Source organism: Myotis brandtii, unplaced genomic scaffold (assembly GCF_000412655.1).
Source record: "Myotis brandtii unplaced genomic scaffold, ASM41265v1 scaffold266, whole genome shotgun sequence".
Lineage (NCBI taxonomy): Eukaryota > Metazoa > Chordata > Mammalia > Chiroptera > Vespertilionidae > Myotis > Myotis brandtii.
In genome coordinates this window covers 12,116,638-12,143,162 of record NW_005360124.1, presented here as the reverse complement: position 1 = coordinate 12,143,162, position 26,525 = coordinate 12,116,638, and the positions used below count along the sequence as shown (strand labels likewise).

At 43.0% G+C, this 26,525-nt stretch overlaps 1 protein-coding gene across 1 annotated transcript in view; it reads left to right on the top strand.

Moving 5' to 3' along the window:
- Positions 1-26,525, top strand: part of MAMDC2 (MAM domain containing 2) — a 135,276-nt gene that overhangs the window by 67,568 nt on the left and 41,183 nt on the right. The window contains exons 5-9 of the mRNA XM_014541232.1: positions 4,920-5,191; positions 6,695-6,779; positions 9,934-10,071; positions 18,933-19,189; positions 22,657-22,750. Coding sequence (XP_014396718.1) covers positions 4,920-5,191; positions 6,695-6,779; positions 9,934-10,071; positions 18,933-19,189; positions 22,657-22,750 — 846 coding nt within the window. The remainder of the gene's footprint in view (positions 1-4,919; positions 5,192-6,694; positions 6,780-9,933; positions 10,072-18,932; positions 19,190-22,656; positions 22,751-26,525) is intronic.

The following is a 26,525-nucleotide window of genomic DNA, read 5'->3' as shown; positions in this document are numbered from 1 at the left end:
TGCACCAGGCCTCTATCCTATATAATAAAAGGGTAATATGCAAATTGACCCTAACAGCAGAATGACTGGGAATGACTGGTCACTATGACACACACTGACCACCAGGGGGCAGATGCTCAATGCAGGAGCTGCCCTCTGGTGGTCAGGGCACTCTCACATGGGGAGCTCTGCTCAGCCACAAGCCAGGCTGATGGCTGCCAGTACAGCGGTGGTGGTGGGAGCCTCTCCTGCCTCCTCAGCAGCGCTAAGGATGTCACACTGCAGCTTAGGTCTGCCGCTGGCAAGTGGACATCCCCCGAGGGCTGCCGGGCTGCCAGAGGGATGTCTGATTGCCATCTTATGCCCAATCCCCCGGGGAGCAGGCCTAAGCCAGCAAGTGGTCATCCCCTGAGGGGTCCCAGACTGCGAGAGGGCACAGGCTGGGCTGAGGGACCCCCTCTTTCCCCCCCTCCCCAGTGCACAAATTTTTGTGCACCGGGCCTCTAGTATATATATAAAAGCCTAACGACCGAATGACTGGTTGACCGGTCGCTATGATGTGCACTGACCACCAGGGGGCAGACACTCAATGCAGGAGCTGCCTCCTGGTGGTCAGTGCACTCCCACAGCTGGAGCTCCGCTCAGCTCACTGATGGGCGCCAGATGCCGAGCTCACGGCTGATGAGCACCGCTGCTGCGGCGGCAGTGTGAGCCTCTCCCAATTGGGACTGACTGGGCACAAGCCCACATCAGGTGTAGTGGGGCCAGAATGAGTGGGAGCAGCAGGCAGGAGTGGCAGTTGGACTGCCAGTTTCGGCCGATCCTCGCAGGCCACGCTGAGGGACCCTACTGGTGCACGAATCTGTGCACCGACCAGGCCTCTAGTTTTATATGATTCCATTCATATGAAATTTTCAGAATAGATAAATCCATATAGATAGAAAGTACATTCGTGGTTTCCAGAGGCTAGAGGGAAGGAAAAATAAGGAATGACTAATAATGGATGTGGATTTCCTTTTGGGATGATGAAAGAGTCTAGAAATAGATAATGGTAATAGTTGCACAACTTTGTGACTGTGCTAGAAACCTGAGTTGTACTAAAAGGGTGAATTTTATTGTATGTAAATTATGTCCAAGATTAACTTCCAGATATCATTCTCATTAGAATGGAATAAATGAAATATTTCACATACCAAGAAAACCTCATTAACTCACTCAGTGGTAAAATGATTCTTTTTTTAAAAAAATTTATCTTTATTGTTGAAAGTATTACAAATGACCCTTTTTTTTTACCCCCATTGGTCTCCTCCACCTCACCCCTGCTCCATCCCCCTTTCACCTTCACTACATTATTGTCTGTGCATGGGTTATGCATATATGCATATAAGTTCTTTGGTTAATCACTCTCCCCTCCCCACTCCTACTCCCCCTCCCTTCCCTCTGAAATTTGTCAGTCTGTTCCATGCTTCTATGTCTCTGGATCTATTTTGCTCATCAGTTTATTTTGCTCCTTAGATTCCACATATGCATGAGAACATGTGATACTTTATTTCTCTAATTGAAATAACTCCCCCAAAATGTTATTGATTTGTTCTAGAATAGCAATTTTATTAGTGACAGTCTAAGGTAAGGCACCATCCCTGGTATCAATATCTCTCATTCTTTCTTCATTTTCTAAAACTTCTTTAAAACATACCATGTTCCTTCTGGTTCAATTCAGCTCTAATATGACCACAAAATATACTCTGACACTGAAGCTACAAGCAAGGGTAACAAAGAGTTTCAACTCAACTGCCAACTCAGATTGATTAGTTGTGTTAGAGAGATCCTGAGGCTGTGTCCAGACTGAGCAGAGAAGGAAATGTAGTGATTAATAAAATCTGTCTTGAGCTTGGCAGTAGCAGTAGAGCTGCACACCACTTGGGCTAGTCATTTTATCTAGGAAAAAGTGTTATTCTGCCGGTAGATGCAAAATCAGTTGGGTAGATAACTCTTTGGATGGATCATAATGCAGCCAGTAGGCACATTCACACAGCATGACCTAAAAATGAATTTGAGACCTGTAATTTACATGCAAAGTCCCAAAATTTGGAAATAGTCAACATTTATGGCTGAGATGTCAAGAGCACTCAATAAATAGCACTAACTTTCTTACTGTATAATATCAAGGTATTTTAAATAACACGTATTTTTTTTTAAATAACACGTTTTATACAGTGTTCGCTCTCAAAGGTTCTTAACATGAGAGCATTAGCATATCCTTATAATAAAATCTGATATAGTAAGAGAGAATGTCAAGAGAGATTTTTTTATGACATTCACTGAAAACTCACGATAGTCACCAGAAGGTAGACTCTGTAAGCCTGCGCACATTAACTTGAGCGTTGCCTCCCAGTAGAACTGTCTCCTCCTTCCTTCACTTGCAATAGAAGCCTGCTCTTTCTTCGACAGATAAGAGGTGTCTAGAAAACAGTTTGGCAGCTCCTCAAAAATGTAAATACAGAGTTACCATATGTGCTAACAATTCCACTCTTAGACATATACCTATGAGTCCTGTTTCTCTGTTGCATATGGTAGAACAATGCTTCTCTAATTGTGGTCCCAGACCAGCAGCATCTATATCCCCTTCTCAGAAATGTGGTTTCTTAGAAATGCAGCCTCACCACAAACCTGCCCTCTAGCAGTGTACCCAGCCATCTGTGTTTGTCCAGTGACTCTGGGCTCTAGTTTGAAAGCCGCTGCTGTGAGTTGTTCCCTTCTAGAATGGGAAAAGGCAGAAGGGAGTAAGAGAATAAGAGAAGTTGGGGATGTGGGCCTCGGTTGGCAGCAAAGTTGGCATGTGATATGAACCTCCAAGGACCTCTCCTATACCCCATGTACCAACTCCTTATTTACTCAGTAAAGGTTTGAGGTGCTCCAAGGATCTCCCCTAATCCTCATCCCCATCCCACCACCAGACTGCTCAGAATCCCTTCTTTGGACGTAGTAGGGGAGCGGGAAAGGAGGATGGCACTTCTACATTCCCTCACGTTAAAATGAAGCAGTATTATTCAAAAAAGGATTGGCATCAACACCCTGTAGCTAGTAAACACGTGTGAAGACATAGAACTGTACCTGGTTCCTAGTGACTATTCACTGTATATAGGAGGTAATGGTGTTGGTGACAATTAGAGCAAGGGCCAAATTTCTCCACAGAGGGTGCCTGGGTTGGCAGTGGGTGGTTGTTATGTTAAGACGACTGCCAGCTGGAGGTAGACCTTGATCTTGAAACCCTTCAGAGGCAAGTGAGGCTCCCTGAAGACAATGCCCTCACAGTGCCCCAACTGTGAGGATGGTCATTAGCTGAGGGGCTGCTGGCCTGTCGGTACTTGCCACAGAGACAAGGATCCTGGCTGGGATAGGCATCTGGGGCAACAAGCATTGTAGGAGGGACTGAAGAACATCAAGCGAAGCAATGAGACATTTCAAGGCCTTTGTAATAAGAGTTTAGTGTTGTGAGTCCCAAGGGGTGGAGTGGATGGTCACATGACAGCAGTTTAGATGCTGGCCACCGAATGTGGAACTCTGAGCAAGCTTGGGAGTCTGCAGGCCAGAAAGGCAGTGGGTTCCTGAGACCCACAGGCAGATCAGATCACTGCTATAGGAAGCTGATGACCAGAGTTGGATTTGGAAGGTTCAAGTTAGGGTTCTTGATTCCAATCCTTTTTCCCTCCCATGGAAATGCTATTCGATATCCTGGTGTAGCCCATAGAGGACCACTTGTCAACATTAGGAACATAGGGGGAGGAAGGAAGTGAGATGGAGAGAGGAAAGGGAAAGGTGAAGGGGGAGGAACAGGAAGAGGAAAAGGAAAGAAGAAGACAGAGAGAAGAGGAGACAGGGAAAAAGGAAAAAGGAGGGAGTGGGGAAGGAGTAGAAGGGATGGAGGAGAAGGAAATAATGATTGCTAGTCCCAGAGTGCCCACTGCTTTCCTTGCCCTGTCCTACATGTTTTGCATGTGCTTCTCATTTGGTTATCAGAACTATGACATTGGGTAATGGAAGAGTTTTAAATAACACGTACGAACCTATGACACGCGTGTCAGAGGTGACACGCGAACTCATTTTTTTGGTTGATTTTTCTTTGTTAAATGGCATTTAAATATATAAAATAAATATCAAAATTATAAGTCTTTGTTTTACTATGGTTGCAAATATCAAAAAAAATCTGTACGTGACACGGCACCAGAGTTAAGTTAGGGTTTTTCAAAATGCTGACACGCCGAGCTCAAAAGGTTCGCCATCACTGGACTAGAGACTCTTAAGGAGAGACTTATTTCTAATGAAAAATAGGTTACAATAAACTTTTTCTGCCTAGGCCCCAACATCTGAGGGAACCAAGTCAATTCAATCTACTAAAATGATACATGTTAAATGCAGTTGAATCATTAGGAATGAGGGACAGCTATGGAAGAAGAAGGCTGAGTTTAAAATGGTCTTGGGTATTCTCCTTATTCATGCTGTTCCTCCTCATTCTGAAGCCCCTTTGCCTGGATTCTCAAATTCATATGCATATGGGGACCAGGAAGATAAATGAAGTGTGTGAAGTGAGCCTGGTATACGATGATTACAGGAAAAAGACACTTGGCTTAAATGTCAGGAGGTAATAGGGAGTAGTCGGAATTATGACACAATGGAACCTATGTTCCACGCTCTGAAGAGGCAGCACCACTCAGCTCCAGCCTGTTGCTGTCACGTGCCATGTGTAAGTGGGCACAGTGTTGCTGGACCTCCTAATTTTCACAAGAAGACAGAGATCTACTGACCAGGCAACATTCGGGGGGGTTATGAAATGCACCTGTAGGCTGTATGTGTCCTCAGATAGACTAGTCTACAATGGTGTCTTTTCCTGAGTTGGCAACAGAAGCTTGATCCCTTCCCTATGTTCCTTTCTCTTCCAGGCCATTACATTTATGTGGACACCTCCTTTGCCAAGCAGGGGGATAAAGCCCTGCTGCTAAGTTCTGACTTACAGGCTGAGGAATGGAGCTGCCTCCGATTGGTCTACCAGATAGCCACGTCTTCAGGGTCTCCATCAGATCCCAGCCAGCTGAACCTCTACGTGAGATTTGAAGATGAAAGCTTTGATCGCTTGCTTTGGTCAGCTAATGAACCTTCGGACAGCTGGCTCATCGCCAGCCTGGATTTGCAAAACACTTCCAAGAAATTCAAGGTAAGTGGAATAGAGGAGGAAGGTGCAGGGTTTCTCTGTGGCTTCGTGCTATTCTGAGGGCTTCTGAAACTGCTGCCATTGAACTTAGTTTTCTTCTGTGTTAGTATGTGATGTTTTGTAGAAGATGCATCAGAGAAGAATGGTAGAAATGGAAATTAATATTTTGTTTATTCCTTAAAGGAGCTTTCTAGTTTTCTTTTCTATTTAAATGGGACTTCAGCACAAATCTAAATGGAGCTTAAACCAAGTTCTTCAATGGAAATTTATCTTCTAATGGGCTTTAAGAGCACATTCTCATTTCTTATCATTTTGTTTCATTCTGCTAAGTTGAGTGTGGTATATGTTTATGTTTTTTTTCCCTAATGCTTTGTTTGCTATAAATTTTAAACAAAGCATTAACCATCATAAAAGGAAAACTGAAAATACTTTGAAAGAGGAAAACTACTTAAAGGACATGCTCTGATTCCTTTTTAAAAATGGAAGTTGTTCCATCAGAACAACTTGGAAAAGGACAGTAGAAAATGTAAGATTAAGTTGGATGTGCATTGAAGTAGGGAAGGAAGATGGGATCTTGATTCACTTGGCCATAAAGTGTTCTATTTAGTGAGAATATGTCATGGAGGATGCAAAGGAGGCTTCATGGAAATGCCCTTCATTTCTAATCCCCTTTTCAATGTCCTATCCCTTCCACTTCCTCAAAGAGGTTTGAAATACTATACTCTCCTCTACCCTCTGTCTGCTGGTGCCTCTCCATCAGGCAGTAGGGGGGTCGAGGGAAGGAGTATTGAGGGTCTTCAGTTCCCTATTTCACAATATCCTCCTAACAGTATATCAGACCCTAAATCTACCAACATAGTTGCAAAATATTGGGCTAAAATCACCTAAGGAAAAGCAAATACTTTCAGAAATAGGACCAAATGTGAACCTATAACAGTGCTTAAAATCAGCCTCATAAATTGTCATGCTTCTATCTGTTCTTTGTGTGAAATTTTCAAGTTTCTCAGCAATAGAGAAACAATAAGTTCATTGATTTGAGCCTCCTCCATCTCATGCAGAGATCTCCCATCACTAAGCAGATTATGCTTCCTACCTCCTTCTCCAGGGTCTTTTTTCCTCTTAAGACTCTACCCTCTGTTCCTGGTCATTCTCAGAATGGAGTTCCCTAGAGACATAAGCTCTCGTTTCCATCCACAGCCAGTTGGTGTAACCGCAAGCACTGGCTTAGGATAACAGTGGAAGACAGCTGACTCTGAGATTTTATTGGACATCTTGCTCCCCTCAAAGTTCTGAGTATATATGTACACACACACACACACACAGAGTTTTAATAAAGTCCATCATGAAATTGGCATCCAATATCAATTAGCTGAGACAAGCAATCTCATTTTGCCTTGAATTGCTGAAAGCTGTTCGAAAGCTTTCGACTAATAGCTGAAATATTGAACCAAGGGAACATGGCATTTTGAAGTCTAACTCCCTTTCCCACCCCCGTATGTTGTACAGGTTTTAATAGAAGGTGTGCTGGGACTGGGAAACACAGCCAGCATTGCACTCTTTGAAATCAAGATGACAACTGGCTACTGTATTGGTAAGTGGGTTTCATTTTCATTGTATCAGAACGTGGATCTTTTCTAAAATCCCCTCTTGCCAGAGGGAATTGGATCCATCCTAAAGGCACTGAATTGTACATAGTAGTTAAAATTCTTTGCTAGTTCACTAGAATGGTCTATTTTGTTTCTCTGTCTTTAGCATGGGAAGGCTCATTAGAGTTTGCCTGGACTGGCTGGATTAATGAAAGACAAGTAGGTGCAGCAAATGTAACCTGAGTTGCTGCCTTAACCTCAACATGTTCTAATGAAAATAATTGCCAGTTTGCTGCGAACTCAGCTTTTGTTGCATTTGCCAGAAAAGCAGGCATCGTATTACCTCCTTTCCTCACTTTGCTCTCCTGCACCCCATTGCCTGTCTTTATAATCACAATTTTCCCTTTGATGTCACTTGAGCTGGGTTGGCTGGATGCCTCTTACGTGTCAGTTCTGAGAAGGTGTAAAGAGAAGACATCGTCCATGTCCTGTGGTCGCCCACCTCCTACTTGCCTGCCCCTGAAGCTATTTCTATATTCGATAAATATGGCCGGAGAAAGGCAAGCTATGCGGCAGAGGTGCAGGGGCAGGAGAGGAAATCTGAGAGGACTGAATTCAGTAGAGATGCATTTGCGCTGGGGTTTCAAGAAGAAGTGGAACTTAGTCAAGTAAAGGTGCTGGACAGGAAGACTCCAGTAGGAGAAAGCCCAGGGCCTGCTCAGGCAAAGGCAGGAAACAGAGCAGGGCATTTGAAGCGAGAGCCAGGCCTGCTAAGGGAGTTTGTTACGGAAGAGTCTGGATCCAGGCTGTGGAGCTTGGATTCATGTATTACGTGGTTGGGAGGTGCTGAATCTCAGTCTGCAGGGGAGGAGTCTCCAACTGTGGTTTTCAGATGATGACTCTGGCCACCACATGGAAAATTGAGTTAGAAGCAAGGAAAATACAAAAGAGGTAGGAAAACCCCTAAAAGTGATTGTGACATTACAGGGGGAGGCATAATGAGGGTCTCAAATTGGGGTTGACAATGGAATAGGGAAACTGGTAGATTTGAGCGATTTTTCAGCACTGACAGTACTTGGAGGTTGATTGTCTGTGGAGAGGAAGAGAAAGGAAACTCAAAGCCCATTATGAACACAAAAGAGCCTTTACTAATTCTCTGAATCTTACTCCTCTTTTGACTTTCCAATGATGACACTAATGCAAGTAAAGAAAACAGACTGAGAATGTGACCATTTTCTGAAGACAGTGCATTTAGACCCAAGCTCCCTTCCTTGGACCTCCCCGTAGCTCTCATCTGGTGGCTGTATGGGTTTAGCCATCTGGCTCCTCAGACACTCCTGGCGGAGCACCGCCTGCTGGCTCAGTCAATGCATGGAGCCCCCACAGCCTCTGTTTTATCACCTGTAAAATGGGGATAAAATGCTCCTCTCAGGATTATTGTGGTGACTAATGAGATCATGGATATGAAGGTGATTTGTGTTGGTGCTGGACACTCAAAAAATGTTCATTTACGTTCTTCAAGTCACTTGATGGCTTGTACTTTGTTTAAAACACAAAAGGAGAGCCAATACTTTGATCTTGTTAAACTTATGCACACACTCTCACCTCTCCTTTCTTTCTGCGCCCTCTCTTTGCTTCTCACAGTTCCTCATCTGGAAAATGAGGTTAATAATAGTGTCTACCTCATGGGGTTGTTTTGAGGATTCAATAAGTCAACTCATATAAAGTGCTCAGAAAAATGCCTGGCACATTGAGGAATATTTTGCTTTTTATTTTACTCTGCGTCTGTCTTTGGCACTGAATGTTGAGTGTTGGTTAGCAGATGCTGCAGTGGAAACGTTCCTAATGAAAATCTTAAAATTTTTCAGTGCCTGCTTATGTAAAAACACATTGATAACTATATCAGTCAAGGTCATGGCAGGAAAGTGGAAACAGACAGTATATTCGACCTGAGTAATTTGAGGAAAGGTCAGCAAGGAACTACAGAAGTGTGAGTGGGTAAAGGAAACGGGCGAGGGAGGGTGCAGTAATCCAAGACCAGTAACAATGATGACTCATGAGCTGTTACCAGCTTTAGATCTGAAGGGGTAGCAGAACCGGAGACAGTAGCTCTGTGGTGAGACCTACTTGAGAAGAGCAGAGCCTCCAGTAGAGGACACAGCCAACCCATGGAGGCCTGGCAGGCAAGGAGGGCACTGGAGAAATAAACAGCCCCAACCTCATTCTCCTCCTACCTTCCATTGGTTGAATCCAGCAGGAAGCCAGAAGGCAGGGAGGCCCATGGATACAATCCATACAAGTCAACCTCTGGAGGCCAGAATGGAGTGCAAAAAAGGGTGTGGACCTGAAGGGGCCAATGGGAGGTGACCAGCACAATCACACTTCATATTTTTAATTGATGATTAGTGGGGTCAATGGAAGCACTGGCTTGTGAGTTTCTTGTTCCTACTAACGGAGTCTGTTGACTGGCAACAGTGCAAACATGTCAATGCCACTAAAAGGGGGGAGAGGGTCTCTTTATCTTGTGTCTCTTCTCTACTCAGTAGCTTTAGAAGGACACAGAGCCTAGGATATGCCTGCCCTGCCTATTTCATCTAACTAGGTTCTTGTTTACTAAAAAAAGCAGAGGACTTTAGCATTAGGAAAGATACCCCTTAGCTCTGGGTATTTTGTCCACCATCGTGAGAGAAGTAAATAGAAAACTGGGCTACCAGGTGCAAGAAAAAATAGACAATAAAATTTCTGGAGCCAAGAGCATAGCCTTATAGTGCTTTGAAACTGGATGGCTGATATAAATGTCTGGCTTGTGCCAAGCCCCAGCCATGAGCGTGGCACTGTGCTGGGAGCTGTCCCACTTACAACAGCCCAATAAGGTGGGAATGTTGCTCCCCTTTCACATAAGAAGAAACGTTGGCTAAGGGGGTAGTGAGTCACTCTGCATGCAAGAAGGTTAGTAAGTGGAAGAACCACAGTCCAAAGGGGCAATGATGAATGGCAGTCTCAGTTCATTACAGGATCTCTCTCTTCTTGACCGGTATTGACCAGGGATCCTGATACAACATTCCAGTAGACAAAGGGAGTGAGAAACATACTTTGATATCTAAGAGAAAACTTTGCAGTACATCTCCATGAGGTATGTTTTTATTTCTCTTCTGCCAGAATGTGATTTTGAAGAAAATCATCTCTGTGGCTTTGTGAACCGCTGGAACCCCAACGTGAACTGGTTTGTTGGAGGAGGCACTAGTCGGAATTCCCACTCCGTTCTTCCCCAGGATCACACGTTCAAGAATGAACTGGGTGAGCTGGGGACATGAACTCCTTTCCCCATGATAACTTTCTACCATCTCTTCCCACCCCCTGCATTGACCTAACTGTGGCTCTGTCAACAGAGAAGAGAGGAGAGAGGAAGGTGAGTAGGGTCCCCCAAACCTGGTAGAAGAGTAGGGAAGCACAAGCTGTACGATGAAGACAAACTGCAGACATGAGAGCTGTAGCTAAAAGGAGGGCCACCTAGTTAAAGGCTTTTCTTCACTTATGACCTGGTCTTGCTGTTTTCACATTTCCATATGCATTATGCTTTACGTTCTTAACTATTTGTTGTTCAGAACTTCTTATTTCTAAAGACCAGGTTGGAATAATCTTAGGTAACTTTTCACTAAAAATAGATCAAATAATGGAAGCAAGTCCTTAAGAACATGTCCAGTGGCAGTGGGATGAACTGAGACCCATGATTAATCCTGAATGTGGTGTGCAGCAGGGCCCCCTAGTGGCCACATGGACTGGTTCTCTGCAGGGAAAATTTGACCTTGAAAAAGCTTCCACTGAAGGGAGTCAAGGTCAAGGTAGAACAATAGTAGAACAAAAAAAAATGCCCCAGAAACTATTTATTTAGCTATATCTAGGATCACTTACATAAGGAGTTAAGATTAGAAAGAGACAAAATATTTTCACTTCCTTCTTTTAAAAGTAAGGCAGGTTTAGCACTTTTGGAAATGACAAAAGATTGGGGTTTCCATGTGTATCTCTAAGTTGGCCCTAAAGATCCACAGCCCATCTCCACTATGGCCATTGTAGGAACCACACTATAAATGAGTGTTATGTGTAGAGTGAATGATAACTAGTTGTGAAACATTAATCCATGAATCTGCATGAGTATTTTAAAAGATAGTTGAACTCAAAACAGTAAAATGCCACCGCCTCTTGACATCTTTGTTTAAATGAATAAAGCAACTAGCAATCTCTTGGAGTTTCAGAAAGAAACTTTTTCTTATTTTATGGGACTATGCTAATTTTGAGGTTGTTTTCTGCCATATTTAGACTCTAGTACAAGGAAAACAGAGAATCTTGAAGAACTGACGTTTTAAAATTGCAATAATTCTTGGTGTCCTTATCTCAGTGATATGTGGCCAGAAAAGTGTGAAAGGCTGCCTTGAATTTGGGGTTCAGGGAAGGCTTTCTAGAGGAAGTGGTTTCAGAACTAGAATTTGCCAGATGAATAGAAGATAAGTGCAACATATGCAAAGGTGTATAGGTGTGAGAGTGGATGTTGTATTAGATGGTCGGAGAGTATTTGAGAATGCTGGGATGTATGATGATGGCACAGTAGTCCCTAGATCCAAGATTATGTTCCTGCTAATGATAAGTAGGACACCTGGATACCTGCATTCCACTTACTTCTTCCAGCTCTTTTATGCTATTTCACTTCAGTTTCTCTTCAGCTTTTGGACTAATGTCTTGCCCAGACATTAGCCAAACAGCCCTCTCATTCCCACCCAATGCCCACCCATATGTGTGCACGCACACACACACTCTCTCATACTCATTCACACTCCTTGCACCTGGACTCCTAGGTAAAATTCCCCCCTATATGTGATGGGACTAAAAAAGATGAGTTCTACAGATTTTTAAATATTTTATTTGAAAAACACTCTGCCTCTGTGGCTCAAAGGTTTGAGCACAATCACTCTTGAAAACAAAAAACCCTCCAATGCTTTGCATGAGAGAGAGGTTGCCTTCCTTATTACATTTACCTTCTACTGGGTCTATTGATTTTCCCTGATCTCTATCTATTTGGGTGGCAAAGTGAAGATTAAATGGCTCAGATCTGCCTGCGGCAGCAGATTTTGCTTTAGATAAATTCATCTCCTGTTCATTTGTGTACTTGAAGCAGTTTTTACCTTTGCTTGCAGGTAAAAACTGGAGAGGCAAACAGCAAGGGGCCAGGAAGCTGTGTGCTGGCTGGCTCAGAAACTTTAGCGCTTCAGAGGGGTTGAAGGACATCTTCCCAGGTGGATTCTGACCTTTATGTTGTAGAAAAGGGAACAGTGAATGTAATATCTGAAAAATACGATGTGGATATGAATTTTCCTTTATTCGGCTGTTGTTTATAACAGTGAGTCAGATTTTTCAAATAAGCACTGTGTCTCCAAATCCTTGTCTAGTGATGAAAATGGCTGAAGTGCGCAGTACGAATTTGGTGGGACATCTTTGGAACACTGGAGGCGATGGAATATTGTCAGCTTTTCCTTACTCAATTCTGATTCATCGCATATGGATTTTTTCTTTTTGAATATTTTATGCAGTGAAATAAAATCTTTCAGGAGGGAACCTACCGACAGCTCAGATCATTACTGTTTTCCACCTGCCTTAGCAAAAAGAAGATAATTGCTGGAAAAATAATGAGGGAAATCCATTTCTTTGCTGAGATTTGTTTAAATCCAATCTGCTTAGGGTGCCACTTTAGAAGGAGCTGACCGAGGTTTCAAAACCTAAAATAAGGTCAGAATTATTGTGTTCCATCCTAGACCCTGAGATGGATGGATCATCCTTCCATAACTCATGACATTCTTTTCTCATTTCAGTTCAGATTGAGCTCAAGCGTCATCTTAACAGCACCTATTCATTCGCCCTCTGCATTGATCTGTCCGGTTCATTGCCTAGCACTCAGTAGGGTGGCAGCCTTGTTAATTTTCTTCCCCTTGCCTTTGTGCAAGCTCTGCTAGATCTCCTTTCCCTGTCCTTAGATGACTTACCATTTCCGGTATTAGCAGCTTCCTCTTAAATAATGAAATTCAGTCAAATCAAAATTCGAAAATCTCACCCAAGTGAAATCTTCCCCCAGCCAGAGCACAATCAAGCAGTAGGGAGAGCATTTGTGCTTTATTTCTTCTTACTTCTCCCCTTTGCCCTTCCCCCATTGGCTCTGCTGCTCCTGGCTTCTCCAGGGTTGGGGGAGGCATGATAAGGGTGGGACAGAAAGGGAAGGGAAGCAGACTAAAAGTTTTATGTGATCAGAGCTGTTTAATCTGGACTTGATGCTCTTTATCCTACAGGAAGCCAAATGTGCAAGGTGATGCACTCTCTAGGAATCCCCTTTAGCATCTATACGTAATGGTATACCCAGCCAGCCCTTTCTGCTGGAGAGGCAAACCACACACAAGCCATCCCTTTGAGAAGAGTCCTTTAAGGCCCTCTAGCCCAGCTACCACCTGAGTTGCCCACTTAAGGATTTAAGGAAAAACTTAAATCTTTGCCCCATCAAACTCCAGAGGTACAGCCACTGGCAACAAAATGCTTTCTGTCCTCTCTGCCACCACAGGTCCCTCCTACAGCCTTTAGATCTATGTAGTCAAGAGTCAGACACCAGTCTCTGTATCCCACAAACTCCAGTTATCACTCATCAAGTTCCCTCAGTAACTTTGGCCACCCTCCTCTCATGGCCCAAAGAACTTGGAATTGCTGCAAGTGTGGGTGGGGATGAGGTTAGATGGAGTTTCCCTCTTCCATCCTCTCTGCAAGTGGCTTCCTTAAGTCTCTTCCCTTGGCAAGAATGGGGAAGCATTTCCTCCCCTTCCCTTGAGGGCGGGGAGGGGGGGAGGGGCGGGGGGGTGGCAAAAGGAAACACATGGCAGGTCAGCTCCTTGACAACTCTCTTCAAAGAAACTCTGTCTCCAGTCTCTCTGATCCCTCTCTGGCCTTGTCATATACACACAGGCTGGGGGGAGAGGTAAGCTGAATCTGGTGGAGCTGGCTTAGCTGCCAGGTCTGCCACAAAGGAGTGCATTATACATTGATGGTCTGTACTGCTCTTTCGAAAATAGACCTACTTATCACCCATTGTTTTTGACATTGAGTCTTAGCAGAGACAAGAAGTTCCACTCCACATTCATTTACATTTATGACATCCCTGCAAATTGTTGTGGCCTATAGGATCCCCAATGATTGGATGATTATAGGAATCTGACTCTATTATAGTAAAATTCACCCAAACCCACAGAACTAAAGACTCATGAAGGAAACTGTCAGATTCATAGACTAGGAGAGCAGGCATGATGACTGGCTATGTTTGGGTGCTGTCTCCTCACAATGCCAGCAGACCAGGGGGTGTTTCCAGCTGGCACACGATTCTGCAGACCAGACTTTCTCCTCACCCGGGAGACAGCTTGTCCAGACAACCATGACACGGACGCAGGCGTCACAACTAGAGCACAACTGTGGCCAGCGGAGCGCAATCACAGCTGAGTCAGAGGACGCCTTTGGCCTGGCAGCCAAGCCAGGGGCAATCTTTGTGGAATGCTGGTTAGCCAGACTGTTTGAAAATAAAAGTTCAGGGACTTCCCTCAAAGTTCTTCTCCTGATTCAAGGGAAGATGGTGAACTAGCAGGGGCCATGGATTCCACATGAAAAGTTGAGCTAATCCAGGGGCTGCTCAAGAAAGGGAGAAGTTCCCCTTCAGAGGCAAGCGCACATGCGCAGTCACTGCAGACATGGTCCCTGGGGGCCTCGGCTTTAGCTGGCACCATTAAGAGTTTTTATCTTTCAACAGAACTAGAAATTGTTGGGGTTTCCCCCCAACCCCTTGAAAGTGCAGGCTTTTAGTGTATAATCCAGAATGAGGGGGAAATAGACCAGCTCCCAATCTGAGCATGGCAAAGCAACTCAGACCTCAGACCTTAGAGGAGTGGAAACAAACTTCTCACTTTTTAAACTTATGGGGCAACCCTGTTCCCTTCATAGACTCTTTCATTTTCAGTTTAAAATGTAATACAGGGGTGGGCAACCTTTTTGTGAGTGTGTGCCAAAACCAGCAAAATCTCTGACTCAAAATTCTTCTGCGTGCCAACCCTAATTTTTTGAGAACATATTACACCTACTTGATATCTCTTAAGGTGTACGTATGTGAAGAACCTTGAAGAAATAATAAAATTCATTCGAGCGACAAATACACAGTATATGACGATGAAAAATACATTTATTTTTTAATGTATACATGTACACTGATAGTCCGACAGAAAACTTTATGACTTCGTTTGATATTATCAGTGGGACTTTTGCTGCTGCATCACTGATGACAGAGATTTTACATCAGGTTTATATTTCGTGACCTTCAGAGATATGCACAAGCTACTACTTTCATCCGTCAGGCTACTCCTATTACGAGACTTCACAAAATTCATCACTGAGAACAAAGATTCACAAGCGTATGTGGATGAAACCAAAACACTGGCCGGATCTAGGAAGGCAGGAAGAGTTAAGGCAGAGGCATAGAAATTGCTCTTCCCCTCTCTTGTCAATCCATGTCTATGGTCTTTAAGATAACTTGTTTTGTAAAATTATTTATTTATCTAAGATGCACCTACACTGAATTTATCTGAAAAATAAAAAAGTCGATATTAAGAAAAAAATTGTAAATGGAAGATTATAAGAGAGGGTTTCGCGTGCCAGCAAAAGTTACTGGTGTGCCATGTTTGGCACGCGTGTCAGGGGTTGCCCAACCCGGATGTAATACTTACAAGTCTTTGTGGTCTACAGGATTCCCCATGATTAGGTTGATTATAGGATCCTGTTCACATAGGGTCCATCTATACCTAGTTTTATCCTATTCAAACTTAAAGGATCTGATAAAACTTGCCTCTCACAGAAATTTTGGAGGCTCTAGAACCAGATAAGAGGGTTGGCCTCATTGAACAGGGCAGGAAAATTCTTATAATACCAGACACTAGACATAATTTCCTTAGAACTCCAGTACCTTCTTCATTCCCCCTTGGAAAGGTACACAAAATGGTGCCTGCACCCACCCAGCCAATTGCTCAGAGCAGATTGTACCCAACAATGACACACACGTAGCCTGGGCAGACACCTGGGGATTTCTGAATCATCCCCACCCCTTCAACTGAGATGATAAATTTATGATGAGCTACCTTTTGTTTTCCAGTGAAAAACTTAGTCTTACTCAGATGCTCAGTAAATAGTACCCAACATTGGCTGCAAATGAATGATGTGGTCTAGTCTAGTGGTTCCATATGAGACTTGTCAGCAGTCCTGTTCTTATTCCCAGAAGCCTCTCTGACTCACTTTGAGCAGGTCACGTTGTGTTTGCTGGATGTTTTTTTTGGATCAGAAATATGACTCTGGCTCAGTTAGCCTAGTGTCTTGTGCATGTGTTGATAATGAGGGACTTTAACTGCAAATTCAGGGATTAAAATATTATTCACTCAGCAGTTGAGTAACTAGCCTCTAAAGAAGGTGGTCAGGAAGATAATTCATATTGGGACAGGGTCTGAGACATTTCTCTAAGCACAGTTATCATGCACTCTGGGAGTAGAATGAATAATTTCAAGTGGATATGTGAGGTCTCCCCCAGATTCACTGAGAGTCTTCGAGAGTCTTTGGAGGTGTTCCTCAGCCTGAGTAGAATGGTCCTCCAAGAAGCAGACACTAAGATGGGATCGAGTGTGAAAGAGACTAATTGGGGGAAATGACTATGAAGGATAAAGGAGGAGAGAACTGGAGTAGCTGGGCCAGGTCAATATATCCATTAGGCATAGTAGTCACAGCGCCTAGGAGCCATGACATTTTTCAGGATCTATGAGAATTTTTGTATTTTATTTACTTTAAAATAAAAAGAAAAAAATAAATGCAATAATAAATATAATAAGCCCTGCCTGGATTATATTAATCTTTATCCAATGCAGTCATACAATATAATGTTAGTATGTTTTATGGAGAAAGGGCCCCATGGCGGTGAGAGTCATAACACAGCCTTGGGAGAGCCTTCGGCACAGGCTGGAAGGCCGCCACCTGTGAAAGAGGGGCCAGGCCGGTGGGGAGTTGTTGAAGAGCCCGTGTCACACAGACTGGCCCTGCTCTGGTCCCCCTGCTATGCTTGGTCACTGGCTGAGAACAGCCCAGTGTGGTGTGGCCATCGTAGAGCCATACATGAGATAGCTGGAGGCTGTCAGTCAGTTGTGGCCCATGAGGCAAATTCACTTGAAGGAAATGAGAGCAGCCCACCTCCATGGTAGCTCTTCTACCCAGTTTCCCCAGCGGCATGTCTTGGAAAGAGATTGTTTCATTGGTAAGACATATTATTAGGAAGTGCATTAAAAACTTCCTCTCTGAAAACAAACAAACAAAAAACTTCATCTCTGGAGAAGTGGTAGTTGTCCGAGGGAAGAGGTTTGGGGGACTAAGTAAAGATGAGAGGGGGGTTGGAGGGATGGATGAAAAAGGTGAAGGAATTAGTAAGCACCAATTGTAATTACAGAATAGTCACAGGGATATAAAATACAGCATAGGGAATATAGTCACTAATATTGTAGTAACTATGCATGGTGTCTTCTTCCCTGACCCAGTCTACTTCAGTCATACACCTGACCTAGCTGGCTCCTCTGAGCAGCAGAGTTTGTGATCTCCATGTATTCACAGTTGCGTGGCTTGGCAAGATGACTTAAGAAATTATCTTTAAACAAGAAAGGTTATTCAGGGATTGGACAATTTGCTACCAGGAAAAAGAAAGCTTTGATTTGTCCATCTTTCTCCTCTTCCTTGTTGACATGAGGACCTTCCTGAGACCATATTTATGCTTTGAATAACCATGGGTTGAGGGCCTACCACATACTGGGCAGTGTGCTAGATCAAAGTAAGTACCCAGTGTGTGAATGCATATATTCTTCCTAATATCCTTACCACTATTTTGCCAAGGATAAAAGGAATCCTTATAAACTAGGCATAATGTAATAAAGACAAAGATATTATTAGGCTGTAGTTGTTCTGAGCTTGTAAATAGAAGAGCCATTCTATGGAAGCTGCATTGCATAGCATTCCTTTGTCATTGCAGCTTAAATAAATTCAGACAGAATTGCTAATAGCAATAACTCCTCTTTACATAAAACAACCCATGGGGAAAGCATGGTGCTAGAATCATTAATGACATTGTTTTCTTTCATTATAATTATGTTAGGCAATTACCATGTGCCAGGCACATGCCAAGGACTTCGCATACATAATCTCATTTCATACTCATACCAACCCAATGAGAGAAGTATTTGATTCTCATTCTAGAGATTAGGGAATTGAAGCCCAGAGAGACTCAGTAACTTCCTTGAGGTCACAGGGCTAGTAAGAGACAGAGCAGGGTTCAAACTTAGTTCTTTCAATGCCAAATCCAGGCTCTCCCCATTCTGCCTCATTGTTTCTCAATTTCACCAAAATGCCTCCCATGGAGGTCAGCCTCTGAGTCCAGAGCCCACCAAGGCCTTCCTAAGAGTGCATCATAAGTTCACCTTCCAAATCCTAATCCTATCCGCAGTGTCAATTGACCTACATGTTCTATTAAAGAGGTACAACTTGTTATCCAGTATAAATTCTAAATCTTAGTTTCTCAAAGAATATGCAGTGACATTTGTATATATTGTAAAGACGTATAGGAGAGCCTCTCTATGCCTTTTTAGAAACAGATGGTACACTTGGCATGTTCTTAGAATCCTTATAACTCAAAGAAGGCTTGCGGGGGGGGCGGGGGTTCCCTGAGGTAATGTTCTGTTTTCTTTCCACAGCTGTGTTCAGCTTGGGAAAACTCAAGCACTTTACAGATAATATATCTACCTTTCTATATGGATGTTTACTTCAGTCAAACGTAAGGAACAGAAAAAGAATGGTTCTTATCTTGTATTTAGCAGAGCACAGTGAACTCCATGTATTTATCTCCCAGGTGCACCCTTCATCAACCCACGGCCAAACTTCTTTCATCTGTAACTCATTCACTTCCTCTCCATCACTCCCACTGGATGATTCTGAGTGAATCCCAGAATCCCACCATTTCATCTGAAAATCCCAGCCCGTCTGATGCTGTGTTTTCTTTTCTCTGTGGTCTCCAGGCCATTACATGTACGTGGACTCGGTTTACATCAAGCACTTCCAGGAGGTGGCACAGCTCATCTCCCCCATGACCACAGCCCCCATGTCTGGCTGCCTGTCGTTTTATTACCAACTCCAGCAGGGGAATGACAATGTCTTCTCCCTGTATTCTCGGGATGTGACTGGCCTTTATGAGGAGATCTGGAAAACCAACAGCCCAGGGAATCCTGCCTGGAACCTCGCTGAAGTGGAGTTCAGTGCCCCATACCCCATGGAGGTAGGTGTTCCCATGGGCCCTGACCCGGCCACTATGCAGGGTGCTGCCCACACAGAGATGGAGGTCAGGAGGTGCTACAGTCTCACACTCATTCTTCTCCGCTGTATCTCAATCTTTTTTCTCTCTTCCCTTCCTCGGTCCCCTCCACTTCTCTCTCTTCTTTGTATTCCCTTCTGCCTTCCTCCTTTATCGCCTTCATTTTCTAACATGACTATTTTTTCTAAGGACGGATATGGAAAAGTCTGTCACCAACTAGATTTGGGGGGCCCACCCTCCTTTGAACCTTGCACCGTAGAAGGTCAAAAAAGATCAATGCCTTCTAAGTGAAAGTCACTTTTGAACTTTCATTCCTGCGAGCAGTTTTAAGGGGTATTATAAGGAAGGTTATTTCTATTCCCTTATTTGAAGGAATAGGCTTCCTAGAAAAATAATATTTTTCTTCTTTTCTCTTTTATGGTATAAATAATGTCATAAAAATCAGAACTAAAGTTATGACTGTGGTCTGAATTTGAAACAATGGTCCTTTGGTTTTAAAACTTTCATAGTTACATGAGTGATGCATGTCTAATGCAGAAGAATTAATAAATTCAGGAAAGCAAAACAAACTAAAATAGCCAGGGTCAACCTGGCAAAAATGAGAACAATGAACATTTTGATGTTTTTTACTTAAAATACCTTTTTTTCTAATCATATAGATTAATACATATGTATATTCTAGTACTTACAACAATCCAATGAATTAGATAAATATCCCCATATCGCCAGTGAGAAAGAGAAATGGAGAGTCTGAGGAGTTTGCTGTTTCTCATCTAGGTCACACAGCTGGTGAGTGCCAGGGCACTTAGAAAAGTCCCTGAACTGAAATCTGACCGGAAGCTGAAGGAGAGGCCCAGGTCTGTCTGAGGACCCCTAGGGCCTCTCGAATCAGTGGGGCAACAGTGGGGTTGCAGATTTGGAGCTGTAAGTAGAGTCTTAGTTACCACGGGTTATCATTGTCCCTGCTTTTCACTTTGTGCTTTTTACAATCTCTTTCCCTGTTCCCTTGAAAGTGCAAAAGGAGGGGATTATCCTCTGGGTGCTTTTTGGTGGTGCCATCTGCTCGCCTGATGTGGAGCTTCAGAGAGGGTTGGGGTTGGGTCTTGGTTTCTGTCATGTCCTGTCTACTGATGGCCTGCCACTCCCCTCACCCTCTGAGGACCCCTTTCCCCCCAATACAGCCCAGAAAGAGCACAGCGCCCCTCCCAAAGGCTGACCAGGCCTCGGTTTGCTCTCACAGCTCAGTGGAAAATTTTCTGTGAGCTTGGGTTACATGGAGAAAGAGAAATGCACATTACTGCTTCAGAAATAGTTTTTCCTTCTTTCAAAGTCAAATGAGTCTCTCTCTCTCTCTCTCTCTCTCTCTCTCTCTCTCTCACACACACACACACACACACACACACACACAGCATTTTCTTTGCAAACTCTTTCCCTTCAACCATAAACTCCTTAGGCAACATTTGTTGGATGAGACGTTGTCAATTTTTTAAAAAAATCAAAGCTGGCATTACTAAACTTCACTATATATCCTTTTGATTCACACGTGTGTAATTTGCTCTAGTAGTCTGAACTCATTATGCTTGCATTATTTGCTCTCAGTAATTGCCAGGAAAAGAAACGTATCCTGCAGAAAACAGTGAATTTAATGTCACCGTATTGTCCAATGAATTTTAAAGAGGCAAACAAGCATTTGAGACCCTCTTTCTGAGCAAGAGAGTGGCACATGAGCTATGATGGGCATATGAGCATATTCTGATCCGAAATAATAATTCTCATTTGGCCTGCTCTGTAAGATAAGTTCTGCCATTCACGGCCTTTATCGGCTTTCATTGACCAGTGCTAAGTGTGTAAACTTCATCTGCCCCTTCTCATTTGCCCACATCTGTTCCCTTTGTCCTCAGCACTTCTTGCCTTGCCAGAGATAAACTTCCAGGCCCCTCTTCGATTTTGCTGAGTCCAGGTCCCAGGCCTCTGCAGGACCACTGTTGTTAAGCTGAAAGGGACCTTAGAAACTATCTTTTCCAAACTCTTTTTTTTTCTTTTCAAAAATGGAGAAACTGAAACCCAGAGGAGAGGAGGGGCCTGCGCAAGCCAATTAGTGGCTAGCTGGGCTCAGGGTCAACCCAAGAAAAAGGCATGAGTTTAATTCAGAGCTCATGATGCACCTGACTGCTTGCTCTGATCTTTATGTACATCTTCTCATTGAATCTCAACAGTCCTACAAGGTCGGTGTTATTATGCTTATTTTATAAATAAGAAAAGCAAGGCCCTGAGAGGTTTAACAATGTACCCAAGGTCACCGAGCTTATAACCAATGGAAATGGGTTTTGAATTCTGGTCTGTCTGCCTCCAAGACACTATTCTGTTCAGAAGAGGCTGAAACTAGAAGCCTGTGGGTCAAATCTAGTCCACAATGATTTTCCTAGCTGCTGTAGAGGTGTTTGTTTTTGTTTGTTTATTTTTTGCTTCTTTGTTTTAATTTTTAAATTAATTACCAACATGAAAAAATATCCAAAGATTGCAAGTAAAAATCTAGAGATCTGGGTCCTCTTGACAATTTGGTAGATCCAGACATATTAGGCCTGAATTCCCACACGACAGCAACTGACAAAGTAGTAGCCAAACCCTTTTCACCACGGTCTGCACCCTTTCTTACTCCATCACGCCAAGCCCAGGTCATGCCCTGCCTGGGTTTTGTAGGCATTTGAGTTTCAGCTCATACTCAACACTGTTATCAATTCACAAGAGTGGACTCCACACTTGGGTGGTTTTCCCAATACAGGTGAATGCTGTGCTCAGCACACCTGATCCCCATAGGCAGAAGGTGGTCGATTGAACTCAGAGTTGGTGGCAGAGAGGAGAGAAAAATTAAAGGGGATAATGCATTAACCCCATGTTCTTTCTAGCCATTCAGACATTCCTGGAATTCTAACGTCAATGTATAGAATTTCTGGGCCTTATCATGTCTTATCTATCAGGAGATTTGATTGCATCATCTTTACCCAGGACCCTCACATAGAATTTCATGTATGAAAAAGGCAGAGGCCTTAGAGGGGCTTAGTGCTCTGTGAAGTGCAGGGAAGGAACCTAACCTGCTTTCTGCAAATAGCCTGTTGTGTCTCTAGCTGAAGTTCATAATGCAAACTGTCACTTCTGTAATTCTTTGGGAAAGTGACATCGGTTCTTTAGCTGACGCTCAGGGAGGGGGCAAAGTTCAATAAAATTCAACTTAGGGCTTAGTATTTACTCTTCTTAAAAGAGATTGTGGGTTGAGGAGGGAGCTGCCCAAACTCCTCTATTTAGGGACATAAGTACCTATAACTTGGCATCTCCTGGCTTATAGACACATCATTCTACATCATGGTTAAGAGCACTTAAGCCTAAGAGAAAATATGTGGAGCTGGAGCACACTCTGTCATTTTCCTCCACAGCTTATTTTTGAAGTTGCTTTCAATGGTCCCAACGGAGGATATGTTGCCCTGGATGATATTTCTTTCTCTCCTGTTCACTGCCAAAACCAGACAGGTAAGCATTCTTTTCCTTTACATTTGGAATTTTCCTTCTCAATAGATGCCGATGGTCAGGACTTGTCTTAATGCTTTCTAATTTCGTTACCTTTTCTATGATCTCATCCTTAAAAAATTATTTAACTGAAGTCACTTTACTGGTTATATTACTCTTTATTTCTTCTCACAGAGTGAATCTAATTTTTCTGACACCACAGGCCCTGGTCAGGTACTAAGGAGCTTTCATCTTCCTACCTATTAGGATATGAAAATTAAATAATACTCATTCTTTCCACATCTTTCTCTTTAATAGATATCTTGAGTTCATGGACAGGTGGATGGGTAGGTAGGATATAACTCAAAATCTACTGAGTAGAATTATGGAAACTCTTTCCAATGTTATGTATCCAAGACCTATAAATGTCCTCATGTTTAAAGATATTAGTATATGATGGGTTTTTGTTAAATATTATGTACTCAATTTAAATTCTCTTTCTAAGTGAACCCTCAGGTTACTTTATCGTGGCTAATTTTGTAATTTCTATAAACTTGGTGATTGGAAAAGAAGACATTTTTACTTTTTGGAAAAATAGGTAAGCAAACCATTTCAATGTGCATTAGAAAACAGATGTTTTAGAATAAGAAGTCTGACACTGTATTAATGATAACCCAGGTAAATGCAATTGACCTTACACTTCAGTGACTTTGTTTCCTTGAGGGGCCCCAAGGAGATGCTGTAGTCTTCCCATTTTATTTTTGAGCCCTTCTTTTGGGTTATAGACTATGGAAAGTAGATTTTTGAACTTGGCCTTTATGGTCTTGGCTTTCACTTAAGATAGAGTTCATATCTAACCTAATATGGTTTCAGATATATTCGACAAGCAGGGGGACTTTCAAGAAAGATAATATTTTCTATTCAGGCTAAACTGTTACCCCAAAGTTAGAGAGAAACACTAATTTGATGAAACCAAATATTATTTTTACTGATTCTAATTTTTAAATAAAAGCTAGTGAAATGGAAAGAACTAGACTGGATTTATGTATGTTCATTAAAATTATTTAATCTAAACTGTAATCAAAGACTGAAAGAGTCTCTTAATGTAGCAGAACACAGGAGGCAAAATTGTTTACTTCTCTAAATCTGATTGCTCCCTAATCCCATCTCCAACTAATATCTCAATAGTAGTTTTACAACCTCATTATCATTATCTTTAGAAAATTTTTCTTTGTCACTAGGCATTTACATTGAACGTTTATATTTCCAAGTAACATGTGTGCAAAAGGAGGTGTTTATTCATTATCTGCACTGGCTAGAGGGTGGCGTGAAAAGGCAGCTGGGAGGTCACAGAATCTAGTGAGCCACTTTTGAACTAATGTTTGGAAATACTTTCCCTTTTAAAAAGATACAGAATATACGTGTGTTCTTTCCTACTGAGTGGTGACCGGAAGAGAGAGATCCCAACATTATCTCAAATAAGGACCATGTATTAAAAGGGCTGGTGGCCCCTCAGTCTGTAAAACCCAGCCCACATAAAGACCCTTCCTCCACATTTTTATATACAGGGTATCCCAAATAAATGTATACACACTTTGAAGAATTATTAACTCCAATGGGTTAAATCTGAAAATAAAGAAACATCGATTGATGTGTTCACATTTTGGAGGGACACCCTATAGCAGTGATGGTGAACCTATGACACGCGTGTCAGAGGTGACACGCGAACTCATTTTTTTGGTTGATTTTTCTTTGTTAAATGGCATTTAAATATATAAAATAAATATCAAAAATATAAGTCTTTGTCTTACTATGGTTGCAAATATCAAAAAATTTCTATATGTGACACGGCACCAGAGTTAAGTTAGGGTTTTTCAAAATGCTGACACACCGAGCTCAAAAGGTTCGCCATCACTGGCCTATAGTTAGGTTAACCAAGACTCCAAATTGGCCTTGAGAACCTCCCAACGTACCAACTTTGCTTTAAAATGGTTTAAACACGTGATCACAGTGGTGCGCTCGGGAGCCAGGACTTTGCATTCACATCCCTCCGCTGCCACTTACATGCTGTGTGACCTTGGGCTTATTAATTAACCTCTCTGCAACTCTTTCCACATTTATACGACGAGGATGGAAGGATCTGTTCCATAATGTTGTCAGAAAGACTGATGAGTTAATGTCTATGAAGGCCTCAGCAGACTGGCACACAGAAACTGCTTGATCATGAAACTTAATATTATTTACTTAATTTTCAAAATACTCCCATCCATTCCCTAGAGAACAGGGGCTCGGATTGAAACTAAAGAGAACCAGCAAAAGCCACTGCCCTGATGGATGTGGGAGCCGGAGCCTGCTTGTGCCTTTCATTATGCAGCTGTGAGCCAGATTCGGAGTCTTAGAAGCTGAGCCCTTTGGTTTTCATACTTCATCTTACATTTCTCAAATAGTTTATGCCCTTCTGTTTCATAACAGGTGCCAACATTTTTTGTCTTTATCTTCGTTAGCTCCAGACTTGCTGTCTGTGCTTTTCCCAGCTGGATCTAGCATCCCCCCTCACCTCCCTAGTAGGCCGAGGCAGGAATTAATTCAACACATGAAACGTCTGCTCTCCACCATCTGGTTGGGCTTAGATTTAGTCCAGTTTTCCCAACCTGAAACACATCGCAGCGTCACAGGGGTTAAACACCAATGTCGTGTTGCTCCTCGAGTATTTCCAGGGTGCTCCAGAGGACCGTGAGACCACCCCACTCCTCCCACCGTGAGTTCCAGCACTTGCCTTTCCCACCCACAGACTCCCTCCCTTCCACCATTAGATCTAGAGCAGTGGTTCTCAACCTTCTGGCCCTTTAAATACAGTTCCTCATGTTGTGACCCAACCATAAAATTATTTTCGTTCCTACTTCATAACTGTAATGTTGCTACTGTTATGAATCGTAATGTAAATACCTGATATGCAGGATGGTCTTAGACGACCCCTGTGAAAGGGTCGTTCGACCGCCAAAGGGGTCTTGACCCACAGGTTGAGAACCGCTGATCTAGATCATAGGAAGCTCTCCTTTTAGGTTGTAAATCTTGAATGCCTGACAGGTGATTCCATTCACTTCTAGGAATCCTGCCTTAATGCTCAACCTCAAACTAGAAGTTTCACCATTCTGCCCCGTGCAGGCCCAACTCCTTTCTGAGGTTGGGTCCACCCCATACCAAGGCCAGGGACTGGGAGGGGCCTAATTGGGCCTAACTCCCAATCTTGACCAATCTCGTTATTCACCAATAACAACACACTACCCAGATCTCTTGTTCAACTGACAACCTGGCTCCAGTTGTTGCCTTGGTTACAGCTGAAGTTGCCATAGCCATCCTTAGCTCAGAGGCCCTCAAGCGTCTCCCCAGCCTGGTCACTGGCCCAGCCTCTGCTCCATCATGATTCCTTGGTCTGGTGCCAAGTCCCACTCACTCTCTTCCCCAAGCCACTTGGAGCTGTCCCGGCCTAGCTGGCTCGTGCTAAATAAAATTACTGTGCTAATTCAGCAGCCTAGAGACCACATGGCACCCAAATCCCTCTAGCTGCACAGCGGCTGGCGAGCTTTTAAATCTCTAGGACAGATAATGTGTTCATCACCATGAACTCCAAGGAGCAGAGCAAAAGATGAGAAACGCCGATTCTTCTCAAACTGCGGTAACCCTCCATCTGATTAGATTAACTTCAAAGCCTCTCATTTCTAAAAAGTTCAAATGTCAAAAGGCAAGGGACTAACTAAATCTTACATTTTAATGCTTATTGGTGCCTTGCTAGGGACTT